Source organism: Grammomys surdaster, unplaced genomic scaffold (assembly GCF_004785775.1).
Source record: "Grammomys surdaster isolate TR1022 unplaced genomic scaffold, NIH_TR_1.0 203, whole genome shotgun sequence".
NCBI classification, from domain to species: Eukaryota; Metazoa; Chordata; class Mammalia; order Rodentia; family Muridae; genus Grammomys; species Grammomys surdaster.
In genome coordinates this window covers 3,974,314-3,996,106 of record NW_021604648.1, presented here as the reverse complement: position 1 = coordinate 3,996,106, position 21,793 = coordinate 3,974,314, and the positions used below count along the sequence as shown (strand labels likewise).

Below are 21,793 nucleotides of genomic sequence, written 5' to 3'. Positions count from 1 at the left end.
ATATATATATGTTTCTATATAAGAAATTAGGCATAACTATATGTAAATATGTACATATGTATGCACATATACATGACTAAAAAGTGCTGGGATTACAGGTGTGTGTTCCACCACTGCCCGGCTTTAATGTATCTTTTATCCATTGATTCATCATCTTGTGTCAGTTTTGTCCCTATGATATTACCTAAATCCACTCCTTCTCTTCTTCCTTTCTGCTGGGCCCATATTAATGTAAGCGTCACCATTTTTCGGTTGGATTACTATGTTCTTCACATTTGTGAATTTAAAATGGAAAGCTCATCTGTTATTAGGTGGCACTGAAAATGTATTACAAGTGATATAAAAAAATTTTTTTTAAAGATATATTTATTTTATATATATGAGTACACTGTAGCTGTCTTCAGACATACCAGAAGAGGGCATCAGATCCCATTACAGATGGTTGTGAGCCAACATGTAGTTGCTGGGAATTGAACTCGGACCTCTGGAAGAGCAGTCAGTGCTCTTAACTACTGAACCATCTCTCCAGCCCCCAGATATAAAATTCCTTGAGGCTCGACACTAGTAATACCTCTTCTGTGCTGTTGTGTTAGAGAGCTCAGCTGAGAGCACTGAAGAAGGGTATTGGGAAGTGTAGACAAACAGACTTAAAGAAGTCATTAGGTTTGTTTGTCAGAGAAAATGTTCTTCAAATCCAAGTAATGCTGGTGATGAACTACAGAGAAAGCTGGTGCATGCTTGTAATCCCAGCTTTGGGGAATCAGAGGCAGGAGGACCACTGCAGTTAGAGGACAGTGTACTTTTATGTAGTAAGTTCCAGGCCAGACAAGGAAGAAAGATCCACGCCTGTGTGAGCATTTCCATGTTTTTGCTTTTGTTTGACTGTGTCTGATCTGTCCACATTGCTTCAGGATAAGCTTAATGAGATTCAAAAATAATTTCTCCTTTATTTGAAACAGGTAAACTGGCTAATTCCAGCTTCAGTTTCTCACATTAAAAATGAATATTTCTGGGGCTTGAGAAATGGCTCAGTGATTAACAGCAGTTACTGCTGTTTCATAGAATCCAAGTTTGATTCCCAGCATCCACCATAGCACCTATCTGTCTGCAGCTCTAGTACCAGAGGACACCTTCTTCTGACCTCCAGAGGGAAAACATCTATGCACATAAAAGAAATTAAAATTTATAAATAAAAAGACATTAAGTTACGTTTTAGACAGGTGTGATGATTCACACCTGTAATCCTGGCACTTGAGAGGATGAAGAGGGATTGCCAGGCAGAGTTAGTTCAAGGCCAGCCTGGCTTACATGAGTGAGTTCCAGGTTATCTTTAGCTAATTGCAGAGTGAAAACTCTGTTTCAAAAAAAATGAAAATAAGAAAAACAAGAAATAAAGTTACGCTGGCAGGGGTGGCGCACACCTTTAGTCTCAGCACTGAGGAGGCAGAGACAGGCAGATCTCTGAGTTCAAGACCAGATTGGTCTTTGGAGCGAGTTCTGGGACAGTCAGGGCTATACAGAGAAACCCTATCTTGAAAAACCAAAAAAAAAAAAAAAGAAAAAAAGAAAGAAAGGAAGGAAGGAAGGAAGGAAGGAAGGAAGGAAGGAAGGAAGTCAGTCAGTTATATTCTTCATGGAATTAGTAGGAGACTTAACTTTTAACAGGAAGTAAACATTTTGTACACTGTTGATCTTGTTTAATGGTGGGTCTTATTGTTTGTGAAGTTTTGTTGTGTTTCCTTATTTAATTTGTTTGTTTGTTGATTTCATTTGTTTATTATTTATTTATTTTGAGACACAGTCTCATTATGTAGTCCTGGTTAGTTGGAACTTGATATGTAGACCAGGCTGCCGTTGAACTCACAGAGATCTGCCTGCTTTTGCCTCCTTAGTGCTGGGACTAGTGGCATACACCACCATACACAACTGTTTGTTTTTTTTTTTTAAAGATTTATTTATTTATTTTAAGTATATGAGTACACTGTAGCTGTCTTCAGACACACCAGAAGAGGGCATCCAATCTCATTACGGGTGGTTGTGAGCCACCGTGTGGTTGCTGGGATTTGAACTCAGGACCTCTGGAAGAGCAGTCAGTGCTCTTAACCGCTGAGCCATCTCTCCAGCCCCATACCCAACTGTTTTAAGTGTTTATTTTTTATTTTTGTTTTTTACTTTTTGTTTGTTTTGAGACAGGGTTTCTCTGTGTAGCCTTGGCTATCCTGGAACTTGCTCAGTAGACCTTGCCTTGGAACTCCATTGAGATCTGCCTGAGTCTGCCTCCTGAGTGCTGGGATTAAAGGTGTGCACCACCAACTCCTGGCTATATTTTAGACTTAAAAAAAAAAATGAAAAGAGAACAAAACCAAAACAATTTTATGTGGGTATTTTGCCTACATGTATTTATGTGCCCATGTATGTGAGGTCAGAAGAGGACTCTAGTGTGTTGAGAAACATCCATAATTACATAATGAGATTATGTCTCAGAATAAATAATAAATGAATCTATCGATAAACAAACAAATAAACAAAATTTCACAAACAACAAAGTAGATCTCCTGAATCTAGTTACAAGTGGCTGTGAGACACCATGTTGGTGCTGGGGACAAGACCGTGGTCTCTGCAAGAGTAGCAAGTGCTCTTAATGCTCAGGCATCTCTCCAGCCATCCTCTGTGGCCCCTGCCTTAAATTAAATGCTTTAGAGTGGTTATCAAATACTTTTTTTTTTTTGGTTTTTCGAGACAGGGTTTCTCTGTGTAGCCCTGGCTGTCCAGAACTCACTCTGTAGACCAGCCTGGCCTCGAACTCAGAGATCAGCCTGCCTCTGCCTCCCAAGTGCTGGGATTAAAGGCGTGTGCTACCACTGCCCGGCAAATGCTTTTTTTTTTTTTTTTTTTTTTTTTTTTAAATTAGGCAGACTCCTCACTCCTGGCTAACAGGACTTTTTATTTAGAGTATGACCCCTGTCTTTCGCACCTCACTGTTGGTTCCCTTCAGCTGTGTTCTGTTCATAAAGCCACTTAGTCCTTTCCACATGCTGTGTTCTCTTACTTCATGGGTTTGCACTGTGATCTCCCATTCCCCAGCCAGAGGCATCTCTACCCTGTACCTCATACTACTTATTCTCTCAGTTTCTGTAGCATCCTTTATAAATGTATATTGTAACCTTTCATACCATAATGAAGTTGTCTTGGTCTTTTTATTTTGTATTCCTGCTCCTGATAACTGTAAGCATATAATCGAATCATTGTTATATAAATATTTTAATACATGAGGGTATAAATAAATAAATGGATGGAAAGAGTAGAATAAGAAGGAATGGCCTATTGGGAGGGTGAAACATGAATATTACGAGTTCAAGACCAGGCTCAGCTGGATAGTGAGTTCTACACTGGGCCATATGAGACCTTGACATCCTCTTCACCTCCCAAAAAAGAAGGAGGGAATGGAGAAAGATGATGATGAGGCGTGGCTAAAAGAGACGTTTCTGGAGCCTCAGTTTTTATTTCAGCTCTGGATTTTTTGTGTCATTTAATACTTTACTTCTGACTGTGTTGTTTAATATTTTTACATTCCCCCAATCATAAACTAGGACTAATGATGGTGTTAACTTTGTAGTGTTCTACTGAGAGTTAAGTGGGTTGAAATATGTATAATGCTGTCAGAATAGTACATATGGAACAGTAACTTCTGGGTGTGAAAGGTAGGTTTTCTACTATATTGTTGATTTTTTTAGTTTGATAATATATTCCTGATGATTTAGAATTTACAGACATGTTAGCTATCAAGAATATTGAAGAGAGTCCTTAAAAGTTGTGATAAAGATTCTAAAGTTGATGATGTGGAGAGGGACTTCTTAAGTGGGGTGGGGAAAGACTCAGCCATCCCTCAAGGGCTCGGCACTGGGAGTTTGACTATGCTCCAGTGAGTATATGGGCAATGTAAATTGGACTTGGTGTGGGTTTGTTTGGTTTTGTTTTTTTTGAGGGTGGTGGGGCACAAAGGTGGAAAGTTGGACCTGTGAGGAATGAGAAGCAAGTGTGATCAGGGTGCATTGTATGAAGTTCCTAAATAATTAATAAAAATATTATGTTGGGGAGAAAAAAGAGAGAGGACATAATATACCTCAAAATAGCTTCAAGAACTACCTGAAACCAACAGGGTTCACTCTGCTTAACTTCCATGAAGAAACTAAGTCATTCATGCTGCATAAAAGAGGTTTTCACAAACTGAGCCACCAAGATAGGACGGTCTTTAATCTGTAGCTATACCTACATGTGTGCAGTGTGCTCTGGGTGTGTGGTTTTCATAAGCTGTTTCTCATGCTGGTTTGACGTTACATAATGGCAACTGTCTTTGAATACCTTTGGCTCCAGTAAGCAACCCCTCCCCCTTATTTCTGTAAGTAACCTCAATAAAGTTCATTGCTTCAGCAGCAACAACAAAAAGAATAATGTTACCTTTATGCATTTACGTTTAAACTGAGTGTTAAGGTGATGTTTGAATCACAGGAGTTGTTTAACATGCTCTGGATTCTCTCTTTGTATAGGGTTCTATGGAGCAAGTCAGTTCTCATTTCTTGGAGCAGACTCTTGACAAGAAGCTGATGTCAGATCTGAGGGTAACTTGACTTCTTTGTTTAAACTGGGTTTCTATAGTCAACATCAGTGTAACTATATGTTGGACTGTGTTGATTTAATTTAACAGTCCATACATTTGTTACATTAATGTAGGTTATTAGGTCACATTTTAATTCAAAATTATAGTAACTTGAACCAAATTACAAGCAACATCATGAATTTCATTCTGTAATAAAATACTTTGCAAAGGTTATGTTAAACAAGAGGTAGGATTTACTTTCTGCTCCTTATAAATTATGGCAGTCTGATATTTTGTGTGACATGTAACATGGTAGAATTCCTTTCTAGTACAGCTCCCGTGGATGAGTGAGTGGAGTAGTGACCCCCTTGTCTGGACAGTAACCAGCTGCTTCAGGGGCACACCTTAGACATTGACTGTGACGTTCTTTGACGTGGTTGGCAAGATGAAGCATGACCCAACGTAATGTGTGCACTCACTGTCAGTACCTTAGTTTTAAAATATAACTTTATAACAGTTACTGAGTGTTTTATAAATATAGGAGGAAATAGCTTATAGTCCCAGTAGCTTTAGCAATTTTGATATCTTCTATAGCTTTTTGAATGTGTGTTTTAAACACTGAGCCTTAAGTATATACTTAGAGTCTTTAGCGACTGTATACATTGTTAGGTACATGTGCTCTCCCCCTTTAGCCTTTTCGCTGTGCTAGGCTCATAGATTCTCCTGACTTTTCACCACTGTAAACCATAGAAAGGATGTTATTTTAGTGTCCTTTGAGACCTTTTCTTTTTTAAGTTGTTCCATAAGAAAAATCCTACATAATGGTTCTGGAGTTGTTGATGTACGCATGTTATACACAGTGCTATGTAGCCTTCCTTGGGTCGAGTTGTATTTGAGTATGTGTTTGGTAGACTAGGGGGAAGGGTAAGGAAGGACGTGTGATGAATGAGAGGAGATGAACAATTCTGGTTTCCAAGACACATTGCAAGGTGCAGGCTGCATATGGGACATGACCCATATCCTTATAGACTGATCCATTGATGCTTCTGAAATGACCATCCATGAGTCATGGGCTCATTTCTAAGATGAATAAGAATTTTTGTATGAAGCAGAGTGGCAGTTACTTATTTAGGATGAGAACCATACCTGTCAAATGTGCTGGTCATCTCCTTTTGCTCACCAGTATGCTCTCCCTAGGTGATCGTTTCTGCTGTAGAGAGACAATCAATGTTTTCCTTTCTTTTTTTTTTTTGGAGTCAGGGTTTTCCTACCTAGCTCTTCTGCAACTCTATTTGTAAATGAGACTGGCCTTGAACCCAGAGAGATCCACCTGCCTCTGCCTCCCAAGCGCTGGGATTAAAGGTGTGGATCACCACCACTGGCAAGACTGTTTTCTAATGAGACTGAAAAACTATTGTTTTTAGAGTGGGCATATTTTCTGTTGAGACAGTGTTTGAAGAGGCACTGCTCTTGTTTGCCCCTTAGGTTCTTCTTTTCCTGTGTTTAATGACAAGCATAGCCACCTGTCCAGTCAACACTGTCTAGGTTACTGGAAGCTATTAGAAACTTGTGAAGCTTTTGTCTTATTTTAAGTTGGATTTGCATTTCTCTGCTCTGAAGTTGTCTTCAAGGGCAGTTTGTTGCTTACTTGCTCTCTGTTTTAGGTACACCTAAGTGTTCTTCTGCAAGTAGTAATTGTTATTGTCTTCTACAGAGGAAACGTACGGCACATGAGCGTGCCAAGGAACTTTACAGTTCAGGGGAGTTTTCCAGTGGCAGGAAATGGGGAGATGATGCTCCCAAGGAAGAAATAGATACAGGGGCCGTGAACTTGATAGAGTCAGGAGCATGTGGAGCCTTTGTTCATGGGCTGGAAGATGAAATGTATGGTAAGTATAGACCTTGTTTTGTGTGCATCACCCGCCCCTGTCAGACAGCTCAGCAGGGGAAGGCACTTCCTGAGCTTGTCTGGAGCCCTGACCACTGAGTCCTGAGATCTCCGGAACCCACATAAAAGGTAGAGGAGAGAGCTGACTCCAGCATCGTCCTTTCACCTCTACAAGTGTGCCATGGCCCTCGTATCTCCCTTACACTCATATCACACATGCAAATAGAATTTATAAAGTGCACCTTTTTGTTTAGCCTTGTAATGACTATGTAAAGTACCTATTATGAAGGAGAGGTTAAGGTCCAACAAGTATAATGCAGTGGTTAAATTCACATTTTAGCATTTCTATAAAGTGGGGATGATAATAATAAACATTTTTCTGAGCTGTAAAAATTAAGTGAGATTCTGTATACATAAAGTACTTGATATGATACATGATATGCTTATAGTAAGCACTTAGTAATAAAAAGTCACATTAATAATACTAATTTAGTTACTTAGAGAGCAAGACTTAAATTCAAGTGTTTGTGACTAGAAAGTCTTAATTCTATCTTCCTTTGGCCTTTGTGAAAAGTGTTCTTTCACATTATCTATCTGTCTACCTACCTATCTACCTACCTACCTACCTACCTACCTGACTCTGCCTGTCTGTCTGTCTGTCTGTCTGTCTAATGGAGTCTTACTGTATATCCCTGGCTGGCCTAGAACTTGCTACATAGACTAGGTCAGTCTTGAAGTCAGAGACCTCCCTTCCTCTGCCTCCTCAATGCTGGGATTGAAGGTATGCATCACCACACCTGTCCAGTTATTCCTTAAAGCTTTTCTGGTTCCACATATGCTTTATGATGCTGTAGTTTTTCTACGGTGTCCCTCTTCATCCCCCCATTGTGTTTTGCTGTGAGAAGTATTTTCCCATTTTGCTTTTTCTTCCTCATTTCCCCTTTCCTTTCCCTTCTCTTTGTGAGAGAAGAGTAGAGAATGAAAATGGCCTGAGTGAGAAGGAATCCATGTTTTTTATGGCTCTTACATAGTGTTCAGTTCAATGTGTTTTTGTTTTGTTTTTTCATATTTCAGAGGTCCGCATTGCTGCGGTGGAGGCTCTGTGTATGCTGGCCCAGTCTTCGCCCTCTTTTGCTGAAAAGTGCCTTGACTTCCTAGTTGACATGTTCAATGATGAAATTGAGGAAGTACGTCTACAGTCCATACATACCATGAGAAAAATCTCTAACAATATCACCCTCCGAGAAGATCAGCTTGATACTGTCCTGGCTGTGTTAGAGGTGAGTGTTTCTACCTGGTCATTCATTTCTTCATCAGATACCCATGAGGCTGTCCTCCCTTAAAACCAGGTATTGTTTTGAGCACTGGTCAGTACATCAGACAGCACAGTTCTGCCATCTTACTGTATTCCTGCCCAAAGTGGAGCTGGATATTGGTGGGAAATATGAATAAGCTTGCTATGGCTGTGACCAGGGAAGGGAGTAAGAGTGTCTAACTTGATCTGGCTGAGTCAAGGAGACAGGGAACATGCTGTGAGGACACTGTGGGAAAAGGAGACATAAGGAGCCATTGACTAGGTAGAAAGAACCAGAGGTTAGAAAACACAAGACACCTAGGAGCTCAGAGGTGTTCATAGTGGCGGGAGCATACAGCTGAAGATCTGAGGGAGGGTGGGGAAGTGCCTGGAGCTAAGGTAGTAGATACATAGTGAAGAATGCTTTCCACCTACGTTTTTATTCCTTTTAGCTGCTGTAGCAGGAAAGAGTCTTAGATCTCAGTTCTTTCCACCACATGGTTTTATAGAGAAATAATTTGTCTGAGGTCACATAGTCAATTTAAGTGGTTGCTCATACAAAGTCTCACTTCCTTGGCTGTAGAACTTGTGTCTTTGGGTTATTTTTCTGAAGTGTCTGGGTCCACGTGCATTTACTGACATTGGCTTCTCACTGTTAATAAGTGGGATCTGGCATCAGCCCCTCACCTACACCCATCAAAGGAAGAACAAATTTGATACCTCACTATTAGCATAATTATTTCAGATTCCTGCTGCATTTTTTTAAAGATGAACAGTTTTCTTTTTTTTTTAATTATTTATTTATCTTATGTGTGCATTGGTGTTTTGCCTGCTTGTATGTCTGTGTGAGGATGTTGGATCTCCAGGAACTGGAGTCATGGTTGTGAGCTGCTGTGTGGGTGCTGGCAATTGAATCAGGTCCTCTGAAAGAGCAGCCTGTACTCTTAAGCACTGAGCCATCTCTCTACCCCTCCTGCTGTATTCTCTATAAAACAGAGTGCTTTTAAAAAGTCCCTACCACTTTTCCTGAGCACTGAGTTTCATAGCACCTTTTTAAAAAATTTTCCTGAATTCACACCTTTATTTATAAATAAATTTGTGATTCTAAGAAGGCATATTTATACTGTCTCAAGTTTGTCATGGGTAGTCTCTCTCTCTCCTTTTTACTTTGTTTTGTTTTCTAGACAGTGCCTCACACTGGTTAGAACTCACTGTATCCTAGGCTGGCTTTGAACCTAAGACTGTCCTCCTCTTCAGCCTCCTCAGTGATGAGAATCATAGACTTGAGCCATCTGCCTGTCATTTTAGTTTTCTGTATCATGGTTCCTGACCTTGAGTTTTGTCCTATAATCACTTCTGTGTCTTCATGCCTTTCCTTACTACATGGCAGACAGAAATACTAAAGACAAGAGGTAAAAGGAAAGATCAAAGAAAGGACTGGCAGCTTACTCAGATCTGCCTGACTCCAAACTCTAGCAACTTAACCATAAGATGATGCTTCCTGTATGAGTGAGTCTCCATTGCAGACCATGGAAGCTATAGTGATGTTCTGGAGAAATAATGTTCAAACTAGCAAGAAAGCAATTTTAATTTATGTGTTTCTTAAGGACTATATCATTGCCAGTTATATAGTTAACTTGTGCAGATTTGTTTTAAGAAATATTGGCCAAGCATTCACTATGACTAAGTCACTAGACTGATCCAGAAAAGAACATAATAAAAGTCATCACAGAGTGACTGTACTTACAGAGTTAATGATCTCATCGGGGGGATAAAACAAACAGATAAACCCGATAGACATGATAAAAGAAGAAAAATAAAAAGGAGACATATAAGACTGGTATTTAATATGCATCAAAGATTGACAGGGGAACCCTTCTTAGATCAATAAAATGAGGTTTTTCCAGGAATTTTAGCTAGCATATTTCTAAATATTTTTTTCATATGCACATCCTAAATGGCAAAGTTGTCATGGAGAAGGGACTGGTGTATGGAACATGAGTCACTGTTGCTAATTATTACCTTTCTTTTCTTCTCTTCTGAAAAAGGATTCATCCAGAGATATTAGAGAGGCTCTTCATGAACTCTTATGCTGTACGAATGTCTCAACAAAAGAAGGGATTCATCTTGCACTGGTGGAGCTACTTAAAAACCTAACCAAGTACCCTACTGACAGGGACTCCATATGGAAGTAAGACACTTACCTCATTGCTAAGTCTCGTCAAAAGAAAGCTGTACAACACACGTTATTTGGTGGCTCCTCCTAGATTAGGTGTAGCCCTCAGTTTCACCTTTAATTTAGAACCTGGGTTCACCCTTTCCAAATGCTTAAGAATCAGATTCCTAAAATAAATATCTCATATTAGGTTATATGTTCCCACCCACCTACCTCATAAATACAGTGTACCTGTCATGTATGGACTGTCAAGTCTCAGGGTTTTAGAGATGAATCTTAGGTTTCCCTTTTCTCATATAATGCCTTTGTCACTTTTCCACATTGTACAGCATTGTGACCATGATCACTGAGTCTAGAGGTAGAGCTGCCATTTGGTTTTCAGATAGGAGATCTCATTCAATTTTCCACCCATCACCGTCAGCTTTACTGACTTCAGTCAGACTATTAATACTGCTTGTTATAGTATTAATACTACTAATATTCTATGTGAAGAACTACCTGTATAAATGTAATATAAAATATGTGTTTTAATATTTTACATATTTCAGTGACTTTATCTGAAGTCATTCCAAAAGGGAAAAAAAAATCACTGAAGTCCTATCAGCTGCACACTCTGTCTGATCTGGAATGTGAAAAGTGTTTCATTTGACCTCTTATTACCTACATTGCTGGTTACCTTTGTGTCAGCTGGCTAGTAAGAGCAGACTTTAGCACTTACATTTCTTCTTGTGTGAAGACAGGTGTGTGTGTGTGTGTGTGTGTGTGTGTGTGTGTGTGTGTGTGAGAGAGAGAGAGAGAGAGAGAGAGAGAGACAGACAGAGAATGTGTATGTGAGAAAGAGAGAGAGAGAATATGATGTTGGGTAGCTTCCTCCATGTTGCTTTCCACTTTACTTAATTTTTAAAAATTGTTTTATGTGTATGGATGTTCTCCTGCATGTATACCGCTTGCATGGCTGATGCCCTTGGAGACCAGAAGAGAGCCTTTAAAACCCTTGGAACTGGAATCACAGATGATTGTAAGGTGCCATGGGGGTGCTGGAATCAAACCCTGCATCATCTGGAAGAGCAGCCAGTGTTCTTAACCAATGAGCCATCTCTTCAGGCCTTTTATTTTTTGAGACCTTGTCTCTTATAGAATCCAGAGCTTATTACCTGGACTACCTGGCCAACAGGTTCCCAGTCTGCTAAGTGCCAGGATTGCAAGCACAAACTGTCCAGTTTCATGTTTTGATGTTTGCATGTGTGCTCGGGGTTTCTGTCCATAGGCTTCAAGCTTTTTACCACCCTTTCAGGACCCCTTTGTAATTCAGTGGAGCCAAGCGATTTACACTTCTAACCAGAACTTAAGAAACAAGATTGCCTCGCTCATGTACGTTGTAAAGCTTGGAAAAGCCCTTCCTTTCACTATAATAGCTAATTATTACTGGGTTCTAACTCATAACACTCCTAAGTACTTTGCTTTTTTTTTTTTCTCATTTACATCCTATTTTATAAACAACCTGCTCAAGACTACATAGTTTCAGGACATCCCCTAGATATCAATTGTGTTATTTTGATAACAAGTTTTAAAAAAAAAAAAATCTGGCTCAAATCATCTTAAATTTTAAAAATCTAATTTTTACATAACAATACATTATAAATTTGTTTCAGGATTGACCAGCTTGTCAGAGAGAGTCCTGGCTGATGACTGTACTTGGCTTTCTCCTCATAGCTGCAAGATGGTTGCTTCATAAGATAGCATCTGAAGACCCAAAGGAAGGGGTGTTCCCTTCATGCGTTTCCTTTTATGTGCTTAGAGAGTCATTACTGAGCAGCTCCCCAGCACACTTTTCTTGCTCCATTTACCAGAATTGAGTTACTTGACTACTAGCAAACCAACTGCTGGAAATGATGGGAATGCTGGGGTGGGTTGAACCAATAGCAAAGCAGCCCTTGGGCTGGCCATCCTCTCTCAGCACTTTACTGTTTTCCTGGGGCCCGAGGAATCAGTTTTCTTGGCAAGGAAGATGGAGGAACTGGCTGTTGTTAAGCAGCCAGTAATCTGGAGCCTGGAGAGATGGCTCAGCGGTTAAGAGCACTGACTCCCCTTCCAGAGGTCCTGAGTTCAATTCTCAGCAACCATAACCATCTGTAATGGGATCTAATGTTCTCTCTGGCGTGTATGAAGACAGCGACAGTGAACTTACATAAAGCAAACAAACAAAAACCAACCAGTAATGTGCATTTGAGCTCTTCTGATTTCATGATAGCCATTTCTAGATGAATTAGCTGAGTTCCTGAATAATTGGATGACTTACCTGAAGTTGTAGTGTTGTGGAAAGTGGATAATTAGAAGTTTCCATACCAATCAGGCTTTCTGATCTAGTTCCTGCGAGTGTTGAGGCACTTGTTAATTTACTTATGTGATTCCTCTTTCTTTCAGGTGCTTGAAGTTTCTGGGAAGCCGGCATCCGACCCTGGTGCTTCCTTTGGTGCCAGAGCTCCTGAGCACTCACCCATTTTTTGATACTGCAGAACCAGACATGGATGATCCAGCTTGTATCCTCTATGCTTAGTTCAGATGGGCCCTGCTGTCTTAGCAGAGGGCAGTGGATTCTTCGGTGGTCTGAATTTTACTTACAATGTTTTCTTTTGGTGCTGCAGTATGTCAGAGGGACTCTGGTGGCTGTTCCTGGCTTTCATTGTTTTTATAGTAATTCATCTTTGCTGTTTAATAGCAACAGATATTACTACCTTTTATTCACCACTTCATACGTTGCACATATTCATTATATATTTTGTAAAATTTATTATGTCTTGCCACACAGCCTTGGGAGGGGAAGAAGAGCACAAGAGGATATTTATTTATTTATTTATTTATTTAAAGACAAAATTGAGTTTTAAATAACTCAAAAAAAAATCAGATCTGCAGCCAGATGTTATGCCATACACTGTGGGCTGCTGCAAAAGTTTGAGGCAAACCTGTCCCACATCTAAGATACATTGTGAAACTGTTTCGTTTTTAAGATTGGAGTAGGGGAAGAGGCTGCAGATGTAGCTTAGTGGGAGAGGTCACGGATGGGCTTGAATAATATAGGCATGGTTTTCCCTCCTCTTCCACCACAACAAAGGAAGAAACAAAAGCTCAAATAGATCTGCCTTTAAAGCTTGAAGTGTCTGATTTTAAAGCTTATATACTTGCCTGTGTCTTGAACCATGCTTGCTCTGACCTGCAGCCTAAGGGCAGTGCTGCCGGGAGGTAGGGCATACTCACTGCTTCTAGTTAAACTTCAGTGGGTTTTGGTTTTGCAGTGGAGTATGACGAGGGACTGGGTTGTTTTCCAGCAGTGAGACTGGAACTACATTCACACCAGTACATCGCACGCTCCCTAGGTCTCTCTTGTTCCATGTGTAGATCCAGATGCAGCATGACTTTTAGGGATCATATTCAAACATAATCATCCAAACACTTGAATACGAGGAGACCATTGCATTCTCCTTTAGTCCTGTTTACCTGTGTGTTGGGTTTGTTTATTCATTTAGGCAGGGTATTATGAAGCCCACCTTGGCTTTGAGCCTGACTTCCTGATCCTCCTGAGTGCTATTACCTGAGCTTACAGCCATGCCCGAGTGTGTGATTCTGAGAATTGCACCCAGAGCTGCTTACATGTCAGGCAGGTGTTCAACAGCTGGGCTCCAGCCCTGATTTTGCACTGTTGTGATTATTGCAAATTGTGGTTCTTTAATGGAAACTTTGGAAATAGGAAGTGCAATGACAGGTTATATAGGCAAACCTTAATCTTTTATATTCTAAGTTCACTTAACCGACTTATGTATCAGACATTGCAGTTTTAGTTCTTATCTTCAATGCTGCTAAAACCTGTCCTACAATGCCAGCACTGTTCTCAGACCACACCCTCAGGCACTATGCCTACCTCCGAGACAGCCTTTCTCATCTGGTTCCTGCTTTGAGGGTATGTTGAAAGAAGTTTGGTTTGTTGATTTTTGGTACCTTGTAGTTATTAAATAGCACTAAGCAGACTGCATAGTCTATGGAAATCCATCTATCACCCATTCTTTTTTATCTTGGGCTTTGTTAGTCTGTGCTTCAAACATTTTTATTTTGAGTCTAGGTCTTACTGTGTAGTCTAGGCTGGCCTTGAACTTGCAAACCTTTTGCCTCAGTCTCCCCAGTACTGGGATTGCAGTAGTGCTGCTGTGCTTGACTTCCTGTGCTCCAGCTTCTGTGGGCAAGTTCCCCCCACCATGGTCCTCCTTCCTGCCTTCTCTCCTGCCCTTCCTCCCTCTCTTCCTTCTCCTCTTCTTCACCTCTCTCTTTCTCTCCATCTTTGTGCTAAATATACAATCAAGGACACTTGCCTATCAATTCTTAGTTATATAATGTTAGACAAGAAGAATCTATAGCAATAGATTACTAAGGGTAAACTTGAGATATTTATTTACTGTGTGCATATGTGTGTAGAAGGGTATGCATGTGCTGTGACATGCATGTGGATGGAGGTCAGCTAGTGGGAGTCAGTTCTCTACCATGTTGATTGTGTCTGTATGTGAGTTCATGATGCCAAGGCACCTATATATGTACAGATCAGAAGACATGTTTTGGGAGTTGCCTCTGTCCCACCACTTAAGACTCAGGGGCAAATTCAAGTCCTTGGGCTTAATGGTGAGTTTCGTTACTCGCTGAGCCATCTCACTGGCCCTCCATCTTTTTCTTTTTTTCTTTTTTTTTTTTTTTTTTCTTTTTGAGACAGGGTTTCTCTGTGTAGTTCTGGCTGTTCTGGAACTCACTCTGTAGACCAGGCTGGCCTCGAACTCAGAAATCCGCCTGCCTCTGCCTCCCAAGTGCTGGGATTAAAGGCGTGCGCCACCACCGCCCGGCCCATCTTTTTCTTAAATAGTAACTTCTAACAATTAAAATGGGAATTACAATTACCCTTATATAAAACATTTTATCACATGCTTCCTAAACTTATTTCAGAATAAATTTATCAATTTCTCATTAAATGAAACACACAGATTAACTCTTAGTTCTAGTCCTATGCTCAGCAACAGAAATGCAATATATTCTCTTTTTTCCTACCGTGTTATTGGGTGGGTCATGTTAGCATTCTCGTTTATATTTGTGCCTGCCTTCCTAGCCTTTTTCCTTGTGTTCCTCCCCTCCGGCCTCTCTCTCTCTCTCTCTCTCTCTCTCTCTCTCTCTCTCTCTCTCTCCCTCCCTCCCTCCCTCCCTCCCCCTCCCTCCCTCCCTCCCTCCCTCCCTGTGTGTGTGTGTGTGTGTGTGTGTATGAGAGAGAGAGGATAGGAAAGGAGGGAGGGAGAGAAAGAGGGAGAGGGAGAGAGAGCACATAAATTTGAGCCACAGAATTTGCTGCTACTGTTGTCCCACTATTTTCTTAGTTACCAGGGAGAAAACTGGTGTCCTCCACTGTCTCCTCTAACATCACCCCCCTTGAAGACCCTTCCCAGCACTTCCTGCAGCAAAGCCTTGAAAGGGTGTATAGTGTTCAGCACTTGGATCCTCAGGGGGCCCAGGAGCTGCTGGAATTCACCATCAGGTAAGCAGTCTTTGTCTCCTTCCTCTGAGAGCTACCATTCTCTCATGCTCAGTCTGATTGCTTTGAATTTCACTCATTTCTGATTGTCGGCCTTAGCCTTGAGTGGTTTTGAGCTTTGTTTATATTTGGATTAGATTATAGTAGGTTATTGTTTTTAATGCTGTTTATTCATGAGTCAAAGAGCAGTGCAAATAGAAACAGTTACAAAGAGCACACGCCTTTAGTCCCAGCACTTGGGAGGCAGAGGCAGGTGGATCTCTGTGAGTTCGAGGCCACCCTAGTTTACAGAACAAGTTCCAGGACAGTCAAGACCACACAGAGAAACCCTATCTCAGGGAAAAAACAAACCGGAAAGAAAGAGTTACAAGACACTTTAATCCTTTCTTTCTGTGAATTAGTTAGATGAGTGACAGAAGCTCAGAGGAACGATGGTTTAGTAAGACAGAAGGTTCACCCTCCCTTAGCCTCACAGGGCTGAGATCATCATGGGTCCATGCTCATTTTTCCTGTATCTGCTTCTGCTTCCTGTGCTGTCTGCCTGGCAATCTCACTATCACTATTTCTAGTCTACTTTTACCTGTGGGAAGAGAAGGCCTTCATTCTGCATCTCTTACTTTGAAAGACATGTCTCAAAAGGTGTATCTTCTAGTTTTCCATAATGTTGACTGGAAACAGTCACATGATTCTATCTCTCATTAGGGAGCCTGGGTCAGTGATCTGTATTCTAGGTGACTAGTCTGTGTGTAATGATGGCTTTATTAGGAAGATGCTCTGCTGGACAACATGGTCCATATAATGGGAAATATTGTCTGACCAACCTTTTTCAGCAAGTTTGCTGACACTTTTGTATGCTACAGGCCAGCCATGGTTCTGGGAGCCAGGATTCCACTGTTCTTAGTAGCTGTGTGAAGTGGACTTCAGCTCTGTGTTTCTTTTCTCCTTCTCCATGATAGTGTCTACTTTTGGAGACCACTAAAAGAAGCTTCTGGCCCCAAGCCCAGGAAAATAAGCTTTGGTTCCTGATTCATTCCCATCTAATTAAGCATTTAGGGCTTGTCTTTGATGGTTTATCCTGTTGGCACTAAAGCAAATGCAGAATGCATAAAAATAAGCCAGCTTGTTTAGCTTCTTTAGCTGTGGTACTGTTAGTAGGTCTCAGTAAACACCTGAAAGTAAATAAGTGGGGAATTATATGATTATGGTTAAAGAGAAGGATTTTAGAGTCAGACAGGCCTGGGTTTGTGTCCTGGTTTTGCCATTTTTTAATTCTGTGACCTTGGGAAAACCAGGTAATGTTAGTCTTTGGTTTCATGTCCATGAGACAGATTAACTACAGTTCATGTTGTGAGGATTAAATGAATTCAAGTAAGGAAATACCTAGCAACAGTACAGTTGCACACAGAAATTGCTCTTTGTACCTTTCACTTTAAAGGGTTCACAGTCTTACAATGGATGTGTAGACCAAGGCTTCCTGACGTAAAGAGGGACATAAGGACATACTGGGATATAGAGGACTTTGCCCGTGTCTAGCAGTTAACATTTTTGCCTGTCAGTAGTTGAGGTTTCTCACAGCTAATTGGGTGGGGTTGTAACTTGTTCTGTGAAACTGAGAACCATTGCTGCACTCCAGGGGCAGTGGACTAACATGAGACCTGGAGGCACTGAGTGCATGATCAGCTTGGCAGTGGCTTTTAATAGTAACAGAGGGCAGAATCTTGCTGACAGTAGTTGCTTTAGAAGTAGAATGGGTCTGAACTTCTCTTGGAAGAGACACATTGGAGAAGTGAATGGCAGAGACTAGCTGGCCACCAAAATTATAGTTCATAGACATGGACAACCCAGGGTCTTTACTTCTATGTGACTGTGCTCTTCAGGACAGAACAGACCACTCAAACATAGGAGACGATATTATCCATAGACATCCTGTCTTCAGTCACTGGCTAGATTTGCTCTGGGCTTGGTTGTGGGCACCTCCTTCCTACCAGCAGGGTGTCTAGGAGGCAACATTAATTATCATGATGCTGCCCACTGAGCATGAGATTAAAGTGAGGTGCTAGTTCAATAGACAATTTTGTCCAGGCTACAAAGTAATTTGCTGTGCCTGAAATCGCTTCTCAAGTGATCCAAACTTTCAGCTTTCCTTGGAAATTTTATGTATAGCAGTTTTATGTTGCCGGGCGGTGGTGGCGCACGCCTTTAATCCCAGCACTTGGGAGGCAGAGGCAGGCGGATTTCTGAGTTCAAGGCCAGCCTGGTCTACAGAGTGAGTTCCAGGACAGCCCGGGCTACACAGAGAAACCCTGTCTCGAAAAACAAAAACAAAACAAAACAAAAAAGAAGTTTTATGTTGCCATTGAAAAATAATGAGGCAGGGGCTTGAGAGGTGACTCAGAAGGTAAACTGCTCTCTGAGCAGGACCTGAGTTTAGATCACCAGTACCCACATTTAAAAGACAGGGCAGTGGCAGGGCATGGGCCTGTAATCCTGGCTCTTGGAAGCAAAGACAGGAGGGTCCCAGACTCGTGTCAGTCGGTGAGCTCCAGGTGCTGTGAGAGCCACGACACAGGAAGACATCTTGGCCTCTGGTAACATGCACTAGTCGGCTTAGTTGGATCCAACTCACTACCTAGAGGTGGGTTTGAGGGTAATGCTTTCTGAAACAGAATCAGAGCTCAGTTAAAAGTGGAAAATGGCTAAGTATTTATTTGGGTGTTTTTTTGTTTGTTTTTGTTTTTTTCGAGACAGGGTTTCTCTGTGTAGCCCTGGCTGTCCTGGAACTCACTCTGTAGACCAGGCTGGCCTCGAACTCAGAAATCCGCCTGCCTGGGCCTCCCAAGTGCTGGGAATAAAGGCGTGCACCGCCACCGCCCGGCTTGGCTAAGTATTTATGTATCTATATTTTTTTTTACACATTTTATATATGCATGCTTTGCCTGCTTGTGCAAATGTGTGCACTACCTCTGTGTCTGGTGCTTTCTGGGTTTACAAGATGTTGTATTTCTGGAGCTGCAGTTAAGGATAGTTGTGAACTGCCATGTGGGTGCTGAGAACCAAACTTGGATCCTCTACAAGAGCAACAAATGCTTTACCCACTGAACTAGCTCTCCAATCCTGTGTATTGTTACCCATAGAACTGTGAAAATATTTTTAAGTTTTTAAGAATATCTTTCTATATAGCCTTGGCTGTTCTAGATCTCACTGTGTAGACCAGGCAGACCTTAAACTCACAGAGATCTGCCTGCTTCTGCCTCCCAAGTGCTGGGATTAAAGGTGTGCAGCATTATCAATTTTTTTTTTTTTTTACAGTCTTTATTGACTTTTTTTTTTTTTTCGCCCAGGAAATCTCTGGGCTGTCCTGCTTCTGGTTCCTAGCAGTCTCAGTTGTGGGCTCCCTCTCGTGGCCTGGGCCTCAAGTTGGGCCAGAAAATGGTTGGCCACTGCCATAGGTCCTGTGCCACCATTATCCTAGCACATCTTGAAGACAGGAGAAGTTGTAGGTTGAAGGTTTTGTGGCTGGGTTGATGTCCTAGTCCACTGCTGGGAGCCTTGCCTGCTTATAGAAGGTGGTCAGTTCAGGCTCATATCCCCCGTTTCTAGGAGACTTCGCTAAGATCACTCCTTATTCCAGGGTCATTCCAGGGAGTTTCCACTGGACTAGTTTTCTACATCATTCCCCTAAATACCCCTCAATTCCAGTCCTTTCTCCCAGTACTCTCTTCCTCTGTCCATCTTACCCTCCCACCCCCTCCCTTACCTGATCCCTCCTGTTCCCATCTCCCCACACCCTTAGTCCTCCCACAGAACCTGATCTGTTTCCCCTCCCCATACTAGGGAGATCCATATGTTCCCCCTTGATCCCTCCTTGTTATTTAGCCTCTCTGGGTCTGTAGATTGTAGTGTTAATATCCTTACTTAACAGCTGATGTCTGCTTACAAGTGAGTACATGCCATGTTTGCCTTTCTGGGTCTAGGTTATCTCACTCAGGATTGTCTTTAGTAGTAGTAGTTGAATCCATTTGCCTACAACTTCCAAAATGTCATTGTTTTTAGACTTTCTTTTTTTTTTTTTTTTCTTTTCAGACAGGGTTTCTCTGTGTAGCCCTGGCTGTCCTGGAACTCACTCTGTAGACCAGGCTGGCCTAGCACCCAGAAATCCGCCTGCCTCCGCCTCCCAAGTGCTGGGATTAAAGGCGTGCGCCACCACCGCCCAGCAAATGTCATTGTTTTTAACAGCTGAGTAATACTTAACCGTGTAAATATACTACATTTTCTTTATCCATTCTTTGGTTGAGGGACATCTGGGTTATTTACACCTTCTGGCTATTATGAATAAAGCCTCAATAAACATGGCGGAGCAAGTGTCCTTGTAGTAGGATGAAGTGTCCTTTGGGTATATCCCAGAGTAATATAGCTGAGTTTTGAGGTAAATTGATTCCTACTTTTCTAAGGAACTGCCATACTGATTTCTATAGTAGCTCTACAAGTTTGCATTCCCACTAACAATGGAGGTGTTTTCCTTGCTCCACATCTGGGCCAGCATGAGCTGTCACTTGTGTTTTTGATCTTAGCCATTCTGACAGGTCTAAGATAGAATCTCAAAGTCGTTTTGATTTGCATTTCCCTGATGAATAAGGATGTTGAATATTTCTTTAAGTGTTCTCAGCCATTTGAGATTCCATTTTGTTTTTAATAGACTTAAAGTATTTTATTGGCTGTACCATAATTTACTTAGCAATATTTCTCTCATGGATCCTTAGTTGGTCACTGAGTTTTTATATAACAATTTACATAGCAATGAATGTTACTGGGCATAAATCATTTCTGTTGACTATTTCCTGAAGGATTATTTCTCAGCATAAAACTTTTGATGAAAAAATAAGACTTTATAATAGTAGTCGTAGTCATAAATTTTTTGCAACCTACTTTTAATAAGTGTTCAACCTCTCCTCTAGCCCACCACCCAGCAGAGGCAGTGGAAGACAAAAGTTATTAGAATATGTGGGAAGTGGACTTGTCCAGCAATAGTTCTTTGAGGGCAAGCTCTGTCTTCTTTGGCAGAGTTCAGTCCTGTAGCAAACACCAACTACGACTCAGCAGCTGCAGACCAGTCCTCTAGGCAGGCAGACACCACTCTCAACCCAGCAGTTGAAGTTTAGTCTTGAAGAAAGCACAAGGCCTGCCAACCAGCCCGACGTGAGACCTTGGAAGCAGCAAGCTGGCACCACAGGAACCTCATGAGCAGTGCTTGGGCAAGCTTCTCTCTGGCATCACTATTAGTGGAGATCAACAACATTATTTAAGGCGAACTAATACGTGAGAATTGTTAGGGAAGAATAGCAAGGCAGAGCAAACCAAACCAGTGCTCAGTGCTCCTCTCCAACTGTCTGTGGAGAGGAGCTGTCTGTTACATTTATGCTCCTTCACCACGAGTCCTTTCATGTATTTGCTATATCAAAACATCCTTCCACCTGTGTCTGCCTCAGGAGAACATTCTTTCCTGTGTCCCAGTAAAACGTCATTTGGCATAACGGATTTTCCAAGCAAACCAGAAGTTTCCACTTCAAGTAGTTATGTTTTACAAGTGAGTGTATAAGAATAAACTGCTTTTTAAATTTTTAAAATAGGGGCTGGGAGATGTGTGGCCTGATTTCATCATAGCCACTCCAGCACTGGCCTGTCACTTGGACTTGGACCAGGTACCAGCTGTAAAGTGGCTAAACAGTTGTGACTTGACCTTCACATTATTTGTGGCTTTATCCTTCTGCTCTGTTTGACCTGAGTTGGTTTTCTTTTGTGTGTGTTTGTTTCTACTGTAGAGATTTGCAAAGACTTGGAGAACTTCAGTCTGCATTGGCAGGGGTGGCCGACTTCTCTGCCGCCTATCTTCAGTGTCAGCTGCTCCTCATTAAGGTTGGTTTGGGTCTAGTGTGTTTATGATTTTTGAAGCTAGTAATGAACTTGAATTGATCCAGCAGTGTCTGAGACCCTAAGTAGTAAAACTTTCTATTCTGTGAAACCATCCAACAATGGAAAATCACAAGTCTACAGTATTTTGTATTCTATTTAAACAAATATTAACTCTTTCTCTTGCTTTGATGAAACACCTTGACCAAAACCAACTTGAAGAAGAAGGGTTTGTTTGGCTTACACTTCCATATCTCTGGTCATCACTGAAAGAAGTCAGGACCGTACTTGGAGATAGGAGCAGATACAGAGGCCATGGAGGAGTGTTGCTACCTGGCTTGCTTTCTTCTCTCTCTCTCTCTCTCTCTCTCTCT

At 41.4% G+C, this 21,793-nt stretch overlaps 1 protein-coding gene across 2 annotated transcripts in view; it reads left to right on the top strand.

Annotated features, from left to right (window-relative positions):
- Nucleotides 1–21,793, top strand: part of Ints4 (integrator complex subunit 4) — a 57,483-nt gene that overhangs the window by 19,376 nt on the left and 16,314 nt on the right. Inside the window, exons 9-16 of one of the 2 annotated variants that reach the window (XM_028770586.1) lie at nucleotides 4,548–4,619; nucleotides 6,312–6,486; nucleotides 7,560–7,765; nucleotides 9,828–9,970; nucleotides 12,380–12,495; nucleotides 13,777–13,910; nucleotides 15,358–15,515; nucleotides 21,332–21,425. In XM_028770586.1, the coding sequence (XP_028626419.1) occupies nucleotides 4,548–4,619; nucleotides 6,312–6,486; nucleotides 7,560–7,765; nucleotides 9,828–9,970; nucleotides 12,380–12,495; nucleotides 13,777–13,910; nucleotides 15,358–15,515; nucleotides 21,332–21,425 (1,098 nt within the window). Of the gene's footprint in view, nucleotides 1–4,547; nucleotides 4,620–6,311; nucleotides 6,487–7,559; nucleotides 7,766–9,827; nucleotides 9,971–12,379; nucleotides 12,496–13,770; nucleotides 13,911–15,357; nucleotides 15,516–21,331; nucleotides 21,426–21,793 lie in introns of both variants that reach the window. The other variant, XM_028770585.1, reaches the window with a different exon arrangement.